Source organism: Salvelinus alpinus, chromosome 37 (assembly GCF_045679555.1).
Source record: "Salvelinus alpinus chromosome 37, SLU_Salpinus.1, whole genome shotgun sequence".
Classification (NCBI taxonomy): Eukaryota; Metazoa; Chordata; class Actinopteri; order Salmoniformes; family Salmonidae; genus Salvelinus; species Salvelinus alpinus.
In genome coordinates, this window is record NC_092122.1 from 2,862,053 (window position 1) to 2,884,119 (window position 22,067).

General features: G+C 41.7%; 1 protein-coding gene across 2 annotated transcripts in view; it reads right to left on the minus strand.

The window, feature by feature from the left end:
- Window positions 1-22,067, minus strand: part of LOC139565792 (copine-8) — a 124,228-nt gene that overhangs the window by 43,372 nt on the left and 58,789 nt on the right. For both annotated transcript variants that reach the window (XM_071386361.1, XM_071386360.1), the window contains exon 6: window positions 19,643-19,719. In XM_071386361.1, coding sequence (XP_071242462.1) covers window positions 19,643-19,719 — 77 coding nt within the window. The remainder of the gene's footprint in view (window positions 1-19,642; window positions 19,720-22,067) is intronic.

The following is a 22,067-nucleotide window of genomic DNA, read 5'->3' on the forward strand; positions in this document are numbered from 1 at the left end:
CTAACCAGATCAGCACAATTCAGATCTGCTGCCATAATACGACCCCCCATGACCGACACTAAACGTCAGCTTAACTGGCTCCTCCCCATGCTCATTACAATAGGAGTGGTTGAATGAAAAAACTGAAAAATCCCTTTATTCTCTTCGGTCTCCCCCTGTCTTTCTTGCCTTGGTGCCAACACACGCATGCGGACGCACGCAAGCAGACCAGAGCTGCACCAGAAGACACACGCTGCTGTCTCTTTGTGCGGGTGACTGTGAATGTGTACTGATGAGGGGCCACACAGTAGGCTAAACAAAGTTCCGTCCCATCCCATCACTTCTAATTCAGTGGGTCAGTCAGACTATAAATCAAACAAATAAACAAGACCAGGGCCACCTGAGGACTCGCACACAGAGCTCCTCCTGGGTTGGTTGGCAAGGCCGACTGTACCAACAGGCCTTTGGGGGTGGCAGGGATAGGGCCAATTCTATTTATAAATGGGGGAGGCATAGGGTTAGTGCAGGTAAAGCAAGAATGCAGTCCACAAAAAGATATGCATCAGCCTACTCAGTGATACCCACAGAACCCAACTATGAAGAGTGTACACAAATATTAGCGCCATAGCTCTTAATGTGGGACTTGAAATCACCTCACTATCCAGCCTATTGTGCATATTGACATTCACAGTGCAACGTATATCCTTACCTTTGGATATTGGGTCCATGACATGGAGTATCAGCCTACTCAGTGACACCCAAAGATCACAACTGTGAAGAGTTTACACAAATATTAGTATTGTAGACTCTTATTGCAGGACTTTGACAGTCACATTAGCTCACCAGTCAACCTACTGTGCGTGTTGACATTCATATTGCAATATACAGCCTTACCTATGGTCTTGGGTCATCAGCTTTCTCAGTGATACCCACAGAACACAACTGTGACATGTCAAAATGCTGATTTATTGAATTGTACACGTGGTCTATATTAAGGGACACTTTATTTAATATAAAACAGGCTTTTAAAATTCAATATTGGTGATTTCCCACAGTTAAAGTCCCACAATAAGAGCAACAACTCTAATATTTGTGTAAACTCTTCACAGTTGTGTTTCGTAGGTGTCACCGAGTAGGCTGAAACCCCATTTCATGGACCCAAGACCAATGTTTTTTTCCATCACTGAGCAAATGTCAGGTCTGCCGAGCGCAAACTTGAAAGTTGTGAAAATTCTGTGCAACATCCGGTGCGTGTTTACTGTAAACACTCAGGCTGTACCCACTTTAAGTTAGTTTAAACAGTGGTCAAGTGGGCTACTGTGGCTATTTGATCCTAATGTAGGCCTACATTAGGTAAAGCTTTGCTTTATCTTGGCCAGGTCGCAGTTGTAAATGAGAACTTGTTCTCAACTAGCCTATCTGGTTAAATAAAGGTGAAATAAAAACATTAAATACAATTATCAGAGTGGCCCACCATAAAAAACAATGGAAAAAATGCAGCCAATCTACTCCCCCATTGCTGACTACAACTGGGTTAATAACTCACTAGCAAAGGATATGAACAAATGTGCACAAGTCGCTACATGCAGCTCTCGCTTTGATCTCAAAACAAGCTCATGCTGTAAAAACAGTACAGTTCAAAGTGAATGCCACAGATCCATATATGTCAATGGTTTACTTGCATATAGGCCTACTGCAGCTCTGCCTACAACAAAATATCATGCATATTTAGTAGTGATGCACCGGTATGATATTTTTGGCCGATACCGATAACCTATATAAAAAAAATTGCTGCCTTTTAAGCATTCTAGTACAGTTAAATAGTTAACACACACACATGGACGCAGCAGTCTAAGGCACTGCATCTCAGTGCAAGAGGCGTCACTACAGTCTCTGGTTCGTATCCAGACTGTATCATCCGGCCGTGATTGGGAGTCCCATTGGACGGCACACAATTGGCCCAGCGTCGTCCAGGTTTGGCCGGGGTAGGACATCATTGTTAATAAGAATTTGTTCTTAACTGACTTTCCTACTTAAATAAAGGTTACACACACACACTGACCAAAAAGTTATTTTGTTGGCATTTACGTCCCCATTACCAGTAAAACATAATCAAAACCTATTTCTTTCACTTACTTGCTGTGCTGTTTCGTTGTTCATTTGTTCAGTCGTCTCATTCTCAACCAGGATTTCTATGGAATACCGCTTGGGTCTTTGCGTGTCAAAAATTATACTATTTAACACTATTTGACGTGTCAAATAAGCTTGTTGACCAATCAGGACTGCACGTCACATAATAATTTAACACTTTCATAATGCCTCACTAGCCAGATGATGCTAGCTGGCTGCTTATAACGTTAGCGTTGGGCAACAGGGTTAAGTAGCTGGTTAGGTATTTATTTTCATGAACTGAAGTTCAATTTCAATAGTCGAACAACAAGTGGCAACCTAGCTAATACTTACTCACATGGATTCCTAAATCATTGCTAAGAATAATAAAAATGACTGCAGTTTCTACTGGTCATTGTTTTCAGGCTGGTTGTATTGGTGCTAGCTACGTACCAAGCTAAAGCTAACTACCCCAGAAGTTGCGGTCGAACGAATGATGCTTTATTACCAATGCGGTATTGTAAACACATCATTCGAGGTCGGTCTTTGCTTGTTTGCAGACTTTGTTGTACAGCTTTGACAGTGCTACTGTATCTTTTTTGACACGCAAAGACCCAAACGGCGTTCCATAGTATGTATGTCGTGAAGTTAATAGCAGTGACGCTATTACTGTGTAACTCAGGTAGGGCAACATCTGAAAAATAGCGCACTTGGTAGTGTTAACCGGTGCTCGACCAGTCGGTGAAAGCCAACATCACCCACGACAGACAATGGTTGATTGTCAAGGTTAATGAATTCCATTATCTTGGCTTTAATGGTTTTCGCCTTTAAGTTGTCTTGCTGAAATGTTGTTACTCTTTCAAAATGACTGCTTGACCTGTTGACTGCTCGATCCACACAGCAGACATTGTGGGCTAGTTTAGGAATGCTGTGTTGCACGTATAGCGCAACATTTTACGTGGTGTCATTACCTTCATTAAATAGGTATGCACGTAGGCTTTGACATCGGTTTTGCACATCGTGAAACTAGACAGACATCTGATTTGTTCACCGATATATCGCGCATCCGTAATAATTAAGTCTTGCATAGTTCGTTTTGTTTCGGTATGTTGTATTTGAAAGTCGCTAATATTGAGTTGATTCGTTCACAATTTTCACAGTGAAAGGAAATGCTGATTGTGTTAACTAAATGGGGAAAACTAGAAAGTCGAGTGAAGTTCAATCTCGTGTTTCTCTGCACACACTGGTATTTCTACTGCGTGGCAGTACCAGGGGAGCTGTGCGCAGCTTAGAGGGAACATTGCCCAAGACCCATAGCTAAAGCTGTACCTCGCAATATGAATGCCAATATGCTCAAAAGGCTGGATAATGAGGCGATTTCCCATAGTTAAAGTCCCACAAAAAGAGAAACAGCTAATATTTAGTCTATTACACCAACAGTGCGATTTCAACAGATGTAACTTTTTGTGTGAAATTAACTACTTGTTGTCTGTTGTTGAACTAAAATAACATTCCAACCTTGTTCGGCGTTTTGTAGTAAAAATGTCATTAATCCACTATTTGTATCTTTTGCATCAGTTTCAATGGGGATTTATTTTGAAGACAAACCGCAAATTCCACTATTGTGGCTAATACTTATTGTGGCTAGCTTCACAAAGGTCGCAAAAGGCACTCATTTCAAGGAACGACTCAAGTAATAATGATCTTCTGTCAGGAAGACTAAAATATGTATTTATTACATAACAGATGACAGGACAGTCTGGAGGTCAATCGAGATGTGTCCCTTCCACGGGACGGTTGAGCTAACGTAGGCTAATGCGATTAGCATGAGGTTGTAAGTAACAATACAATTTCCCAGGACATAGACATATCTGATATTGGCAGAAAGCTTATTGTTAATCTAACTGCACTGTCCAATGTACAGTAGCTATTACAGTGAAAGAATGCCATGCTATTGTTTGAGGAGAGTGCACAGTTTTGAACATGAAAAGTTATTAATAAACAAATTAGCCACATTTGGGCAGTCTTGATACAACATTTTGAACAGACATGCAATGGTGCATTGGATCAATCTAAATCTTTGCACATACACTGCTGCCCTCAGTAGCCAAAATCTACATTGCACCTGGGCTGGAATAACACATTATGGCCTTTCTCTTGCATTTCAAAGACCATGGTACAAAAAAAATACAAAAGAACAATTGTTTTTTTTCTTTGTGTTATCTTTTACCAGATCTATTGTGTTATATTCTCCTACATTCCTTTCACATTTCCACAAACTTGTTGTGTTTCCTTTCAAATAGTACTAAGAATATGCATTTCCTTGCTTCAGGGCCTGAGTTACAGACAGTTAGATTCGGGTATGTCATTATAGGTGAAAATTGAAAAAAAGGGGCGGATCCTTAAGCGGTTTTAATGGAATATGTGAAAATGAATCATCATAAACACCTTAAGAAATAAATGCTCTCTCGGTTGCTTTCACCTCTCTTTTGCTCATACACATATCTTATTTTCTCATCTCTCTATCCCTCCCCTTATCCTTCATCTCACTTTCTCTTTCGTTCTCCTTCACCACCCCCTCCTTGGTCTGTGTGTATTCAGAATCAACACTTTCGAAAACTTATAATCAAGACACATGGATTTGCAATCAGCGTCAGGAGAGAGAGAAGCAGAATCTTAGCAACCTGTGGCGTTACTGGGGGGGGGTATTAGCATACGATGCGCCTGCAATTATCTTCCCCCTTCCCCCTTGGAGAGACGAGAGGCCTGAAGGAAATAACAATTATCATTAGACAACACATCCTGAGGCCAGGGAAATCAATGTACAGTGTGTATTCTTCTCCTTTCACCCCCGGTAGAGATACAGGTGAGGCCTTGGAAAGGCTGACATTTTTTTTTTTTTTTTTTTTTTTTTTTTTTTAAATTTTCTCCCCTTTTCTCCCCAATTTTTGTGGTATCCAATCGCTAGTAATTACTATCTTGTCTCATCGCTACAACTCCCGTACGGGCTCGGGAGAGACGAAGGTCGAAAGTCATGCGTCCTCCGAAGCACAACCCAACCTAGCCGCACTGCTTCTTAACACAGCGCGCCTCCAACCCGGAAGCCAGCCGCACCAATGTGTCGGAGGAAACACCGTGCACCCGCCCCCTCGGTTAGCGCGCACTGCGCCCGGCCCGCCACAGGAGTCGCTGGAGCGCGATGAGACAAGGATATCCCTACCGGCCAAACCCTCCCTAACCCGGACGACGCTAAGCCAATTGTGCGTCGCCCCACGGACCTCCCGGTCGCGGCCGGCTGCGACAGAGCCTGGGCGCGAACCCAGACTCTGGTGGCGCAGCATAGCACTGCGATGCAGTGCTCTAGACCACTGCGCCACCCGGGAGGCCCCTAGGCTGACATTTTTAACTGAGCCAGTTAGCCCTATTCAATATTACAAAGACGCTGTCGTATTAACACAGTCGAGCTACTTTCCTTGATTCAGCTCAACACAATGAGGGTCTTATTCTCTGAAGACCAGACCCGGCGACAGGATAAAGTGACTAAGGTTGAAATCGGCAAGGGTAATTATGTTGAATTCTGCTTATATCACGCTATACCACAACAAACAAAGTACAAATGCAGAGACTCAGAGGTCAAGATAATTGAGTGCTTTTGAAGTGACAGGTTGGCTCGAAATCTGTAGCCTACCTCTGCCGCATAAAATAGGTGCCTTCTAGCAGTAGTATGGACAAATATTCAGCAGGAGGCAGACAGGTAGAGGCGCAAATAAGTTTTGGATGTATTTACACAGCACTGGTGTTTCAAAGAAGGTAATATTTACAAATATACAATACCAGTCAAACGTTTGGACACACCTACTCATTCCAGGATTTTTCTTTATAGTGAATACATCAAAACTATGAAATAACACATATGGAATCATGTAGTAACCAAAAAAAGTGTTAAACAAATCAAAATATGTGTTATATTTGAGATTCTTCAAAGTAGCCAACCTTTGCCTTGATGACAGCTTTGCAAACTCTTGGACTTTTCTCAACCAGCTTCATGAGGAATGCTTTTCCAACAGTCTTGAAGGAGTTCCCACATATGCTAAGCACTTGTTGGCTGCTTTTCCTTCACTCTATGGTCCAACTCATCCCAAACCATCTCAATTGGATTGAGGGATTGTGGAGGCCAGGTCATCTGATGCAGCACTCCATCACTCTCCTTCTTGGTCAAATAGCCCTTACACAGCCTGGAGGTGTGTTTTGGGTCATTATCCATTTGAAAAACAGATGATAGTCCCACTAAGCGTAAACCAGATCAGATGGCGTATCGCTGCAGAATGCTGTGGTAGCCATGCCAGTTAAGTGTGCTTTGAATTCTAAATAAATCTTAGTGTTACCAGCAAATCGCCCCCACACCATCACACCTCCAAGCTTCACGGTGGGAATCACACATGCGGAGATCATCTGTTCACGTACTCTGCGTCTCACAAAGAAACAGCGTTTGGAACCAAAAATCTCAAATTTGGAATCATCAGACCAAAAGGACAGATTGACACCGGTCTAATGTCCATTGTTTGTGTTTCTTGGCCCAAGCAAGTCTCTTCTACTTATTGGTGTCCTATAGTCATGGTTTCCTTGCAGTAATTTGACCACGAAGGCCTGATTCACGCAGTCTCCTCTGAACAGTTGATGTTGAGATGTGTCTGTTGCTTGAACTCTGATGCATTTATTTGGGGTGCAATTTCTGAGGCTGGTAACTATAATGAACTTATTCTCAGCAGTAGAGGTAACTCTGGGTCTTCCGTTCCTGTGGCGGTCCTCTTGAGAACCAGTTACATCATGATGGTTTTTCCTACATGCAGTTGAAGAAACTTTCAAAGTTCTTGACATTTTCCTGGCTTGACTGACCTTCATGTCTTAAAGTAATGATGGACTGTAATTTCTCTTTACTTATTTGAGCTGTTCTTTCCATAATATGGACTTGTTCTTTTACCAAATAGGGCTATCTTCTATATACCACCTCTACCTTGTCACAACACAACTGACTGTCTCAATGCATTAAGAAGGAAAGAAATTCCACAAATGAACTTTTAACAAGGCACACCTGCTAAATGAAATGCATTCCAGGTGATTACCTCCTGTCGGAGAATTCTCCTGTCGGAGAACCAGCTTTTTGGGAAAGAGACGTGCAATTTCCATCGCTACACCATCCCCTTCCTGGGTTACATCGTCACTGCAGGGAGTGTACAGATGGATCCCGGAAAGGTGAAAGCAGTGGTGGATTGGCCCGAGCCTACGTCCAGAGTGCAACTGCAATGTTTCCTGGGATTCGCCAACTTTTATCGCCACTTTATTCGGGGTTACAGCACCCTGGCTTCCCCCGTCTGCACTCACCTCTCCCAAGGTTCCATTAACGTGGTCTCCAGCTGCTGACCGGGCGTTTCAGGATCTCAAACACCATTTCACCTCAGCTCCCATCTTGGTTCATCCTGACCCATCCCGCCAGTTCGTGGTGGAGGCCGATGCTTCGGATGTCGGAATGGGGGCTGTCCTGTCCCAGCGTTCTGCCCTGGACCTCAAGTTACATCCCGGCGCCTTCTCCTATCACCTCAATGCCACGGAGAGGAACTACAATGTGGGGAACAGTGAGATTCTCGCAGTGAAGATCTCATTGGAGGAGTGGAGGCACTGGCTGGAGGGGGCAGAACATCCGTTCTTTGTGTGGACAGACCACAAGAACCTGCAATATCTCCACAGCGCCAAGCATCTCAATTCCATCAAGCTAGGTGGGCCCTGCTTTTCACCTGGTTCAACTTCTCAATCTCATACCGACCGGGATCCAAGAATGTCAAGCCGAATGCGCTATCACGTCGCTATAGCCCCGCGGTTACACCCCCGGAACCCGAGACCATACTATCCACCTTGTGCCTGACGATGGCACTCAGCTGGGGAACAGGGAAGCAGGTGTGTGAGACGCAAAATTCCCAGCCGAACCCCAGCGGTGGCCAGATAACCGAATGATTGTTCCTGACGCTGTCCACTCCTCGGACCTGGAGTGGGCTCACTCCTCCAAGCTTGCCTGCCACCCAGGTCCCCGTCGGACCTTGGCCTTTGTGCGACAACGCTTTTGGTGGCATACCATGGTTCCTGATGTCTCTGCGGTCATCGCCACATGCACGATCTGGGCGCCGAACAAGACTCCCCGGCAAGCTCTGGCTGGTCTCCTTCAACCTCCGTTCCTGGTCTCACATATCCCTGGACTTTGTCACCGGTCTCTCACCCTATCAGTCATTATTACTATTAAAGCAAAGTAAACAATCAATAACTGTACATGTACCTAAATAGCTTTGTGCTGTATTATCTAATGCATGCATACAGCATATTTTATTCAGAATTATGATAATTACCTATCCATCAAACATCGATTATGACTGAATCAGAAGTGTGTGTGTCAGAGCTCTGTGTAAGTTGACTATGCAAACTATTTGGAATTTCCAACACATTGTTTCCTATAAAAACAAGAAGCAATGCAGTCAGTCTTTCCTCAACTCTTAGCAAAAGCAAAATGTGCCGCTCTTTTCTGAGCCAGCTGCAGCTTCACTTGTTTTATTTTTTATATTTTTTATTTAACCTTTATTTAACCAGGAAGGGCTCATTGAGATTTAAAATCTATTTTTCAAGAGCGTCCTGGCCAAGATAGGCAGCACCAAGTCATTAAAAACATTACAAAACAACATGGAAAACTACAAGTAATCTAGTAAAAACCATAGAATTCACAAGAGTACAACAAAATCAAAAACAGCAAATTAAAAACATTGACAGGTCAGGGAATCTCAAGATCATTCATCAGTGATTTAAAAATACCAAATCGGGACAAGTTCTTCCAGTTTAAAAGTATTTTGTAAGGCGTTCCAAGACGATGGCGCAGAGTACATAAAAGCCCTTTTACCAAATTCAGTTTGGACATTTGGAACAGTTAGCAGGATAAAGTCCAGCGAACAAAGAGAGTACCCACCACATTTCTGAACAATAAAAATGGCCAAATAATAAGGTAGTAAACCCAAAATGGCTTTGTAAATAAAAGTATACCAGCAACTGAGCCTACGAGTGACTAGGTCCTTCTTTGCAGCACTTGACCATATGACTGGACAATAATCAAGATAAGATAAAACTAGGGCCTGCAGGACCTGAATATGACTGCAGGTCACACATTGCGTGTATTGACATTCATACTGCACTGCACAGCTTTACCTAAGGATTGGGGATCAATGAAAGGGTGCATCAGTCTACTCAATAACCAAGATATTTTTTCCCAACGTCCTCAGAGGTATCAGACTCCAAAACATCCATGCAGTATTGTTTTTCCTCGAGAATAGTGTTCAATACACATAGGTTGACAATACATGTGGCACAATTCACAGTTGTTTCAGAGTCCCCCAACAAGAGCTACGACGCTAATGTTCTCTGGGTGTCACTGAGTAGACCGATACCCCATGTCATTGAGCCACAATCCATAGGTAAGGCTTTACAATGAAATAAGTAGGCCCCCAATGCAATTCTAAAGTATAATACATCCAGTGTGATTTCAACAGATTTTTGTCAAATTAACAAATTGTCTTTTGTTGATTTTATATAACAACATTCCAACATTTAGCATGATCTATTCAACTATGGCATAATTCTACTATTTGAATTCATTTGCATCACTCAATGATAGACTTTTATTTTGTAGGCTAACCGCAAAGTCCACTATTGTGGCTAATCCTTATAGTGGCTAGCTTCACATAGATTGGCCCGACCACCATTAATCAAATAAGAACTGTCTTATAAATTAGGGTTATTTTAGATGATGACACCTAGCTATATAGTAGGCTAGCTAACTATATAGCTACTGAAACATTGTCGTTTTGCTATGTTTTTGGGAAGAACATTGTTTGCATCCATGAGCTAGTAGATTTTTTTTAATGACCAGCAATGTAGGTGCGTGAGACAACTTTACCAGCATCATAGCATACGTAATGATGAATCGTTGTGACATATGAAATACGAGTGACAGTGTAATCATGTGTAATAACTACGTAAAAAAAATTATGAACACGTTAAATTATGCAGTCATATTCAGGTCCTGATTGGTCAACAAGCTTATTTGAAACGACAAATATTGTTATTTGACGTGTATCTTTTTTGACACGCAAAGACCCAAACGGAATTCTATAGAAATCCTGGTTGAGAATGAAACGACTGAACAACGAAACAGCACAGCAGGTATGTGAAAGAAATAGGTTTTGATTATGTTTTACTGGTAATGGAGACATACATAAATGCCAACAAAATAACTTTTTGGTCAGTGTGGGGTGTGTGCGTGACCTTTATTTAACTAGGCAAGTCAGTTAAGAACAAATTCTTCCTATGGGACTCCCAATCACGGCCGGATGTGATACAGCCTGGATTCGAACCAGGGACTGTAGTGACGCCTCTTGCACTGAGATGCAGTGCCTTAGACCGCTGCGTCCATGTGTGTGTTAAATATTTAACTACTAAAATGCTTTAAAAAGGCAGCTAAAATGTTAAATATTGGTTATTGGTATCGGGGGGTTTTTGGCAAGGAAAATATTGGATATCGGTATCGGCGCATCACTAACACCAAGTAATACAGTCTTCTCAACTTGCTCAACAGCCACACCATTCATTACCAGGTAATGATGTGTACCAAATACAATGTTCATAGTTTTAGGATCAGGATCAGTTTATTACTGGTTCCTAGGGCAGTCCCCGACTTTTGGTTAAAGTCCAAAAGTCATCCAGTTCTTTCAACCAATTGATTGGTCGAAATGTTTGAATACATTTTTCCATACATAGACAGACACACAGTTTGAATAAAACCAACTACATATGCACTGAGGTTGTCTGATGCTTCAAGCACACTGTTTGACTAAATAATTAAGACACACAAATGACTCAAGAAAGAGCCCGATGGTCACACTGTGTAAAAACAAACGACAGCGAGTGCCTGTGTGACTCGCTCATGTTGTATCGCTCTCCTCCCTACTGCAGCAAAAAGGCAACACAGCACAGCAAGTGTTTATTGCGTTGTCCGTGCTGAACCTGCAACATCACTTGTTTCTGACTGAAAGGTTCCGTTACAGAAATCGCAAATTTGTTTACGAAAAACATTCCCTACTCCCTCAACCCTTGCTCTCTTTATGTGAAACATGTACGCGTCACATGCATGTGACCAATAGGGCCTGACCTATAGCATATCATAATCACATCTATAAATTGGTTATAACAAACTCCAAACACAGTAATGTCGACAGCAAAATGGAAGCGGAGGACGTGAAAAAGACTCGAAATGAGCAAATGTTTACTGGTTGCTCAGGAGAGAAAGGGGAAGTAAAATCTGTGGAAGACATTTGACTTAGTTGTGGAAACGGCTGGAGATCAACAAAAAGGGAGGGTATAGGAGCAAGAGTTGTGCGAGTATTATGTGTGCCAAACAGTTGCTGTTAGATTACAATATAATTTTCCCTGACCATTTAGAACAGTGTAAACACTAAATAAATAAGTGTACCAGAGAGTATGTTCTAATAAATATAAAGAATGTATTACAGCAGACTAAAAACAGGTGCACGCATTTGTGAATTGGGTTTATTTATTGTTTAGGTTCATTGTTCAAAGCTCCCTTGTTATTTAATTTAAAAAAATGTAACGCTTGATTGTGTTTCAAAGCATAAATGTCTGGTATGCTGTGTGACCCTAAATAAATGATAAGTAATACCAGTCTATTCCCCCCCAAAAAATATTTTAAAGCCTTTATTACAGCATAGCAAAGATTAAAAACAGCCGAATCTGTGAAATTGCTTTATCCATCATTTTGCCGATGCATGAGGCTTGGTGCTCACGGAATCAGTAGGCTATTAAACAAACACTCAAACAGGCAACATAAGCTATATCTGTCTTATTTTTGTATATACACAGTATATATGGATGATTTATAAACGTATGCACCTTTAACAGTTAGGCTATTGATTATAGACCTAATTAAAATTGGGGTTTCCCCTCCCCTATATTTTCTTAGACAATTAGACTAAGGCAAGGGCTGTTTCTTCGTCTCTGCTGCTGCTTCCTCCACCGCATTGTCCTCAATCACAATATGCTGGTTAACTTTGCTATTATGCACATAGCAACATAGGGAAAGCCGCCAATTCTACAGTGCACTGAAGATGATGTTTCAGAACCGCGGACAGCGACTGTATCCAACGCGGGACAAAGTGCATTTGTTATACAATAATATTCGATTTATTAGTGTTGCACAATCATTTTTTACATAAAATAACCATATACAATTTCAGTATTACATCATCATCATCGACCAGTTGACTAAACGGGGTCAGCCCTACTGACCACCCATTCTAAAACTGACTTGTCTAGGGTTGCAGTGATTTCACTAGCTGGGGTTGCTGACGTGTATAGGGTTGAAACATCAGCATACATTGACATTAAACAAAGCCTATATGTCCGTGGCAGGTCATTGGTAAAAACAGAAAAGAGTAGAGGGCCAAGGGAGCTGCCCTGCGGTACACCAAGCTTCCATTAAAGAAAACCCTCTGTGTTCTATCAGATAGATTGCCATATCATGGATTCAGAGCCGAGGCTAAAAAGCCATAACACATAAGGTTTTTCAACAACAGGTTATGGTCAATAATATTAAAGGCAGCAGTGAAATCTAACAGTACAGCTCCCACAGTCTTATTATCGATGTCATTTGTGTCACTGCACTACATGTTGAGTGCCCTTCTCTATAAGAATGCTGAAAGTCTGTTGTTAATTTGTTTATAGAGAAATAGCATTGTATTTGTCAAATACAATTTTTTCCAACAGTTTGCTAAGAGCAGGCAGTAAGCTGATAGGTTGACTCTAAGAACCAGCAAAGGCTGCTTTACCATTCTCGGGCCGCTTTACCATTCTTGACTTTGGCTTCCCTCCAGGCCTGAGGACAAACACTTTCCTCTAGGCTCAGATTAAAAGATATGACAGATAGGAGTGGCTATAGAGTCAGTTACTTTTCTTTCATTATTAGTTTTTTTTCTGTATGAATACGATGGCTCACTGTCCGTATTTGGAATTTCCTGCCAAAGTTTGCCAACTTTGCCAATGATGTAATCGTTAAAATAATTGGCAACATCAAATAGTTTTGTGATGAATAAGCCATCTGATTGGATGAAAGATGGAGTTGAATATGTCTTTCTGCCCATCATTTTATTTAAAGCACTCCAAAGTTCTTTCCACCTTTCTTTAAATCATTGATATTGGCTTCCTGTTTCTTCCTGTTGTTGTTTAGTCACATAATTTCTCAATATAAAGTTAACCATTCAGATGTGCAGCCAGACTTATTAGCCACTCCGTTTGCCCCATCTCTTTCAACCATAAAGTTCTTAAATTCCTCATCAATCCAAGGAGCCTTAACAGTTCTAACAGACAGTTTCTTAACAGATGCATGTTTATCAATAATTGGAAGCAGCAATTCCATAAATTCATTAAGTGCAGCATCTGGATGCTCCTCATTAATCACATCAGACCAACAAAATATTTTTTAAATCAGCCACATAAGAGTCACAGCAAAATCTTTTGTATGATTTCTTATACACTATTTTAGGCCCAGCTTTTGGAACCTCGACTTTCCTGGATATAGCCAATTGTGTATCAGTGAGTATCCAATGGGTACGGATACAGCTTTAGAACAAAGTTTTAAAGTATTAAAAATATGATCAATACATGTGGATGATCTTGTTCCTGTAGTGTTTGTAAACACCCTGGTAGGTTGATGAATAACCTGAACCATATTACAGGCACTGATTACAGTTATAAGCTTCCTCGAGCAGACAGCTTGAAGAAAACCAGTCAATATTCAGGTCCCCAAGAAAGAAGCCCTCTCTGGTTATATCACATACCATCAAGCATTTCATTCACATTATCTAGATACTGACAGTTAGCACTTGGTGGCCTAGAACAACACCATAAAAGAATAGCGCTGAATTAAAAAAGTGTTAACTCATTACTGATAAGGCATAATGCCTAAATAAGAACATTTCGACAGAGGGATTACTGACATCGTCTTGCCAAGGTCTCTGAAAGGGCCAATACAACACAGTATCTACAAGTTTACTGAAATTACTATCACCATGGTGACTGCTATCCAGGAGGTGACAGGGGGATGTGTGTGAGTGCCAGTGTGTGTGTGCATGTGTGTGTGTGTTTACGTACACCCTCTCCTCCCCCACCTGTAAAATGAAATGAATGCTATGTTGTAATAACTATTATTATTGTATTACTAATAATAACACGTATGTTACAGGCATGTGTGTGTGTGTTCATGTGAGCATGGATGCGTGTGTGGTTTGAAATGAGGCCAAGAGTAGCACTCTGATGTGAGCAGGCCGTGCAGTGAAGAGCGTGGAGCACCCACAGGGGGTTGCCAGATTGGCCTTTGTTAATTATTTTAATTCCAGCTCATCACAGCTCTCTTCAACTGGCAAATCCTATTATAAAGACATATACATTTGAAGAGATGCCAAGAAATTGCTTTCAGGAGGCTGATCTGAGCTTGAAGCAAGAGGATAGATTCTTCAAAAGTACATGTAAAGTTTTGAAAGCGAGACTAAAGAAATGCACAATATATGAAGTTTGTGCGCCAGGCGCATAACTGCGGGTTGTGTGGGGGGATCCCCGCCAAATACAATACTATGAAGAATTTGATGTATTGGAAATAATTGATCATTAGAACGCATTCGTCAAAAGCCACAAAATACACTTGAATGGATTTCTGCAAATATGGAAACACCATGGAAGTTGGCTAGCTTGCTAGCTACTTCCAGACACAAATGAGAGAACACCTCATTCTGGCCATTTACTCGACATAGCAGAGCTGGTTAGGCCGTTTACATGTTACCGAGAGCGTTCTTGACTAACTATTACTTTTTTTGCCTACGTTTACGGACACCGGTCATATTCGTCGGGTGTTGCGTGTTTGTAAATTCATCAGCTGTTCTGCGCTCTGGCACACTCGGACAAGAGTGCTCGGAAATCTGAGTAGATAGCCAGAGTGAATTTGCAAATGCAAGAGGCATGCTAACTGGATAACAGTCATTCAAGTTCTTGCTAGATAACCAAATGACACCTGCATCTCTAGCTGTTTATAGCCACTGAAAAACATTATGAGGGGGGAAAAAGATCAGTCATTCACCCACTCCTCCAACGGCATGACACGGCATCCTTAGCAGCTAGCTAGCTAGCTAATGTTAACCTCCGTGTTTTTAGCTTGCTACGTATATAGATACACTAGCCTATTAGCCATGTTATGACTGACATGTGATCCTAGCCCTTGCTAGTTTGATTGTATTGACATTCGCAGCCTTCGTTACATTCGTCAGTTTTTGTCCAGAATATTGAGTCATTGAAATTGAAACAGTGCATCTCGAATGGAGATGAACTCTTTCAGATTTTTTTACTGATATTATGATTGTCTGTTTGTTTCATATCTGCAAAGTAGGTCAAACGATGTCAGTTCCACTTCAAACTAATTATGTCTGAGTTTATAGACTGCTTATACTTTAAAATCATGCTGTGTGTGACCGCTGTCTTTGTCAAAAAGTTCCCAGAACAGCCCGCCCAGCGAAGGAAAGGCACCCTGTGTGAAAAATGATGTTTTTTTAATGAATTTTCATTCTCAAAATCACACTTTTGTATACCCTCCACTACACCACTGGCCCTTTGTGTTTTACAAAAAGTGCACTCTCCTACATGAGTGCGCTGGTATTACGGTTGCTGTCCTTTCAGAATCATCAACCTGTCACACACTGAAGGCCTATAGGTTCACCACTGTACTAACCTGTCACACACTGAAGGCCTATAGGTTCACCACTGTACTAACCTGTCACACACTGAAGGCCTATAGGTTCACCACTGTACTAACCTGTCACACACTGAAGGCCTATAGGTTCACCACTGTACTAACCTGTCACACACTGAAGGCCTATAGGTTCACCACTGTACTAACCTGTCACACACTGAAGGCCTATAGGTTCACCACTGTACTAACCTGTTACACACTGAAGACCTATAGGTTCACCACTGTACTAACCTGTCACACACTGAAGGCCTATAGGTTCACCACTGTACTAACCTGTCACACACTGAAGTTCTATAGGTTCACCACTGTACTAACCTGTCACACACTGAAGGCCTATAGGTTCACCACTGTACTAACCTGTCACACACTGAAGGCCTATAGGTTCACCACTGTACTAACCTGTTACACACTGAAGACCTATAGGTTCACCACTGTACTAACCTGTTACACACTGAAGGCCTATAGGTTCACCACTGTACTAACCTGTCACATACTGAAGGTATATAGGTTCACCACTGTACTAACCTGTTACACACTGAAGACCTATAGGTTAGCCACTGTACTAACCTGTCACACACTGAAGGCCTATAGCTTCACCACTGTACTAACCTGTCACACACTGAAGGCCTATAGCTTCACCACTGTACTAACCTGTCACACACTGAAGACCTATAGGTTCACCACTGTACTAACCTGTCACACACTGAAGTTCTATAGGTTCACCACTGTACTAACCTGTCACACACTGAAGACCTATAGGTTCACCACTGTACTAACCTGTCACACACTGAAGACCTATAGGTTCACCACTGTACTGACCTGTCACACTGAAGACTTATAGGTTCACCACTGAGAAAACATGTCCATAATGGATATAAAGGCTGTTGATATTAATGTTTCCAGACAGGAGTGTATATACTTGGTCTGGTGAAGCTGTTTCATGCGCTGACTGAATGGAAGCTGATAATTATGATACTCCGCTGGTCTTGGGAAGGAATTACAGAATTACAAGTCATCACTGTCATGAGGCCAGTCTTGACTACTACAACACTATTGTTGTGTGACACAATGTATGTGAGGAAGAGAGAGGAGAGAAAGGCATACATGAGCAGAATTCTAGTAATGAGCATCAGCGTTCGCGTAATCATGTGTGTGTGTGTGTGTGTCTGTGTGTGAGAGAACATCTCAGTCGAGAGCATGAGTTCACACCTGCTGTTAACAGGAAACCCCACCACGAGGGAGTGGTGTTGAAAGCGCACACACACAGACATACCTCCACCCTCAATGCATGTTCCCAACAGCCTTGTTACATCAGTGCTCTGAGACGCATGTCATGCATTTGAATTAGTGAGTGATTTCCCTCCTACAGTAAAACTCCAGGTGATTTTTGTTCCCCAGATACACAGAGACCTGAGACGGCAGCAGACTGTTCAAACCCAGTAACCTAGAGAAAGTGGGTTTGTAGGCTGTCATTTCATAACTGGCAATTATGCATCAGCTGTGAGGAGTGTGGTCACATACAGTGCCTTCAGAAAGTATTCATACCCCTTGACTTATTTCATATTTTACTGTGTTACAGCCTGAATTCAAAATTGATTAAATAGATGTTTTTCCCCTCACCCATCTACACACAATACCGCACAATGACAAAAAAGTGAAAACATGTTTTTAGAAACTTTTGCAAATGTATTGAACATGAAATACAGACATCTAATTTACATAAGTATTCACACCCGAGTCAATACTTTGTAGAAGCACCTATGGCAGCGATTACAGCTTTCTGGGTAAGTCTCTAAAAGCTTTCCACACCTGGATTGTGCAACATTCACCCATTATTGCTAGACAACTATTTTCTGGTCTTGTCATAGATTTTCAAGCAGCGTTAAGTCAAAACTATAATTCAGCCACTCAGGAAAATACTATCTTCTTGGTAAGCAACTCCAGTGTAGATTTGGCCTTGTGTTTTATGTAGGTTATTGTCCTGCTAAAACCTGAATTCATCTGGTGGACAGCAGACTGAACCAGGTTTTCCCTTTGCTTAGCGCCATTACTTTTGTTTTTTATCCTGAAAAATGCTTGTAACGATTACAAGCATACCCATAACATGATGCAGCCACCACTATTCTTACAAATATGGAGAGTGGTACTCAGTAATGTTTTGTATTGGAGTACAAACATAAGACTTTGTAATCCAAACAAAAAGTGAATTGCTTTGCCACATTTTTGAAGTATTACTTGAGTACCTTATTGCAAACAGGATGCATGTTTGGGAATATTTTTATTCTGTACAGGCTTCCTTCTTTTCACTCTATCAATTAGATTAGTATTGTGGAGTAATAACTACAATGTTGTTGATCCATTCTCAGTTTTGCTTTATCACAGCCATTAAACTTTGTTTTAAAGTCACCATTGGTGAAATCCCTTCGAGGTTTCCTTCCTCTCCGGCAACTGAGTTAGAAAGGACGCCTGCATCTTTGTCGTGACTGGGTGTACTGATACACCATCCAAAGTCTAATAAATAACTTCACCATGCTCAAAGGGATATTGAATGTCTGCTTTATTTTTTACCCATCTACCAATAGTTGCCCTTCTTTGTGAGGCATTGGAAAACCTCCCTGGCCTTTGTGGTGTAATCTGTTTGAAATTCACTGCTCGACTGAGGGATCTTACAGATAATTGTATGTGTGGGGTACAGAGATGAGGTAGTCATTCAGAAATCATGCTAAACACTATTATTGAACACAGTCCAAGCAACTTCTTATGTGACTTGTTAAGCACATTTTTACTCCTGAACTTATTTAGGCTTGCATAACAAATGGATTGAATACTTACTAACTCAAGACATTTCAGCGTTTCATTTTTAATTCATTTGTAAACATTTCTAAAAACATAATTCCTCTTTAACATTATGGGGTATTGTGTGTAAGCCAGTGACACAAAATCTCAATTTAACCCATTTTAAATTCAGGCTGTAACACAACAACATGGGGAAAAAGGTCAAGGGGTGTGTATACATTCTGAAGGCTCTGTATATATGGGAGAAAGTGTGTTTATTGGTATTTTTGTCTTCAGGTCATGACAATGAGTGTCAATAATAATACACATTTCATGGACATCCCACACTGTCTTGTGTCTGGTGTGTCTAAGACTGATACGTCGACAATAAATATGCACAAGTAATGTGCGTGTGTGGATGTAAATATTTCAGCGTAAATGACAGGTGAGTGACAGCCATGAGAAATAGATCTCAGGGTTAAAGTGATGATGTAAAATGGTAAACCAGTTACAATAGTGTGTGTGGGTGTAAATTCTATAATGATCAGGTGAGTGAATACCATAAGAACTGAGTCAGGGTTAGCCTGCATATAGAATCAATTGTATTTTGTTGCCAATTTCGCCATTTAGCAGACATTTTTATCCAAAGCGACTTACAGTCATGTGTGTATACCTTTAACATACAGGTGGTCCCGAGAATTAAACCCACTCTCCTGGTGCCATGCTCTACCAACTGAGCTACAAAAGGACCACACTGTCTATGGGTTTGAGATGTGAGTGTAGTGATGTTGTATAGCATGGAGGCTGGAGATTAGAGTGAAACCAATAGGGGTCAGAGGTTAGAGTTAATTGGCTTAAAAATGGAGGAACAGAGTTACTCACACGAGAGGTTTCTTCATGCGGCTACCCAGCGATCCCACCACCTCTCCCAATGTACAGAACGCCTGGCCAAGGAAGTCCTACAGAAATAGAGACATACGAGTTCATATATTTGGACACATTCTGGTGAAGTGGAAGATATAGGAGACACACACACATGCATGGGTGCACACATCCACACGCAGAGGACTCCCATCCAATAGTGCGCATAGAATACTCTTTATGAAACATGACATGTGATTTATTGTATTAATGTCAATGTTGGGGGTTGGAGGAAGGGAGAACCCTTGTGATTCTATTAGCCAGTGTCTGGAAAAACACCAACACTTCATAATGGAATCTCACTGTGGTCTCCTCTGACCACAATGTCTAGTATATTCAGTGTGTGCTGTATAATCCCTACACGCTTTATAGCCCAGTTATTTCCAGCGTGCTTCAGCAGCAAGACCTGGGTTCAAATACTATTTGAAATATTTTAAGCATTTGCTCTAGCCTGCCTGGGTTAGCAAATGGTCAGTTTATCATTTTTAGGACTATTCTATTGACTACATTGAGCCAAGAAGACTCAAATCAAGCCTAGACAAAGTATTTGAAAAGACTTCAAATAGTATTTCCACCCAGCTCCACTAGCACACCTGCTCTGCTTGCGTGTCCGCCTGCCTGTCTATCTGCCTCTCACATGTTAACACAGTAAAGGTTTATCTCCAGTGGAATTCCCCAGAGGGACGGCCAGGGCTGGCTAAGCAGTAGCCTCAAAAAACGGCCAAGTGTGTCATTCCCAGTCGGAGATGATTGATTTCACCCCGTTTTTATGCCTGATCGAGGAAGGGAGAAAAGGAGAGAGCGGAGGTAGAGGGAAGGAGAGAGAGAGGGATAGGGAGAGAGAATTATGTTGTGTCCAGCGTGAACGTCCGTGAAATTGGGGGAGACAGTTCCACAATGGAGGACCAGTGAGCAAAGCCTTGTGACTAAGAGTGTGTGTTTATGTGTGTGTGTGTGTGTGCGCGAGCTATGGTCCCTGGTTGTAACTGCAACGTTAATGCAACGTGTTTTAAACGAAGAGGACAGGCAGTGGACTAGGGAATATGGGCTTTAATATAGCGTTGCTATTGCACCAACACCAACAGGTAGAGGAGCATCTCTTGTACTCCCCACATTGAATTGTGCACACCATCCACCAAATCATTGTGGAAAAATTGCATTTCTTTTCCATGACTGCATACTATTGATGGCAAAGGTGATTGGCCCACATCAGTGACCACTCCCCCTTTTGTCCTTTCACCATGGAAAATATTACACACTGCTCACTATGTGCACATTGTTACCATACTAGTCTAAAACATTACCCAACAGATGATCAACCACATTAGTCAGATAATGGTAAATACAGCTATGCATGACACATGCCATGTGACAAGCCAACATACGAAGCCTGTCCAAATAACAGAAAAGGTATGCCTTAAGGTCAAACATGTCATAACTCATTCTCATGTTCTCATTGTTTGTGTTTCTCTAATGACCTTTATCCTTAAGTGGATGTTTGCCAAACAAAGTCTAACCAGAACATGTGATTTCTCTGCAATGTGGGCAGACTAGTTTTCCCAAATTGCCAAAGCAAACACAGGAGAGAGCAAATGGTGAAATGTGACTAAGATAAGATAGGACAGGGAAATAAATGCTATATGAATATTGTCAATCCTAGTATAAAGCAATAGGAGGAACATGAACATTTTGCTAACAGCAGGCTGAGCTTATGGTAACCCGGGTATCCTGGAAGGATATTGACCTCATTCCGTCAGTAGAGGACGCCTGGTTATTCTTTTAAAAGTGCTTTCCTCACCATCTTAAATAAGCATGCCCCATTCAAAAATGTTTGAACCAGGAACAGATATAGCCCTTGGTTCACTCCAGACCTGACTGCCCTTGACCAGCACAAAAACATCCTGTGGAGTACTGCAATATCATCGAATAGTCCCCGCAATATCCAACTTTTCAGGGAGGTTAGGAACCAATATACTCAGTCAGTTAGGAAAGCTAAGGCTAGCTTTTTCAAACAGAAATTTGCATCCAGTAGCACAAACTCCAAAAAGTTCTGGGACACTAAAGTCCATGGAGAATAAGAGCACCTCCTCCCAGCTGCCTACTGCACTGAGGATAGGAAACACTGTCACCACCGATAAATCCACGATAAATTGAGAATTTCAAGAAGCATTTTTCCATGGCTGGCCATGCTTTTCACCTGGCTACCCTTAAACCTGTCAACAGCCCTGCACCCCCCACAGCAACTTGCCCAAGCCTCCCCATTTCTCCTTCACCCAAATCCAGATAGCTGATGTTCTGAAAGAGCTGCAAAATCTGGACTCCTACAAAATCTGGACCCTCTCTTTCTAAAATTATCAGCTGAAATTGTTGTAAACCCTATTACTAG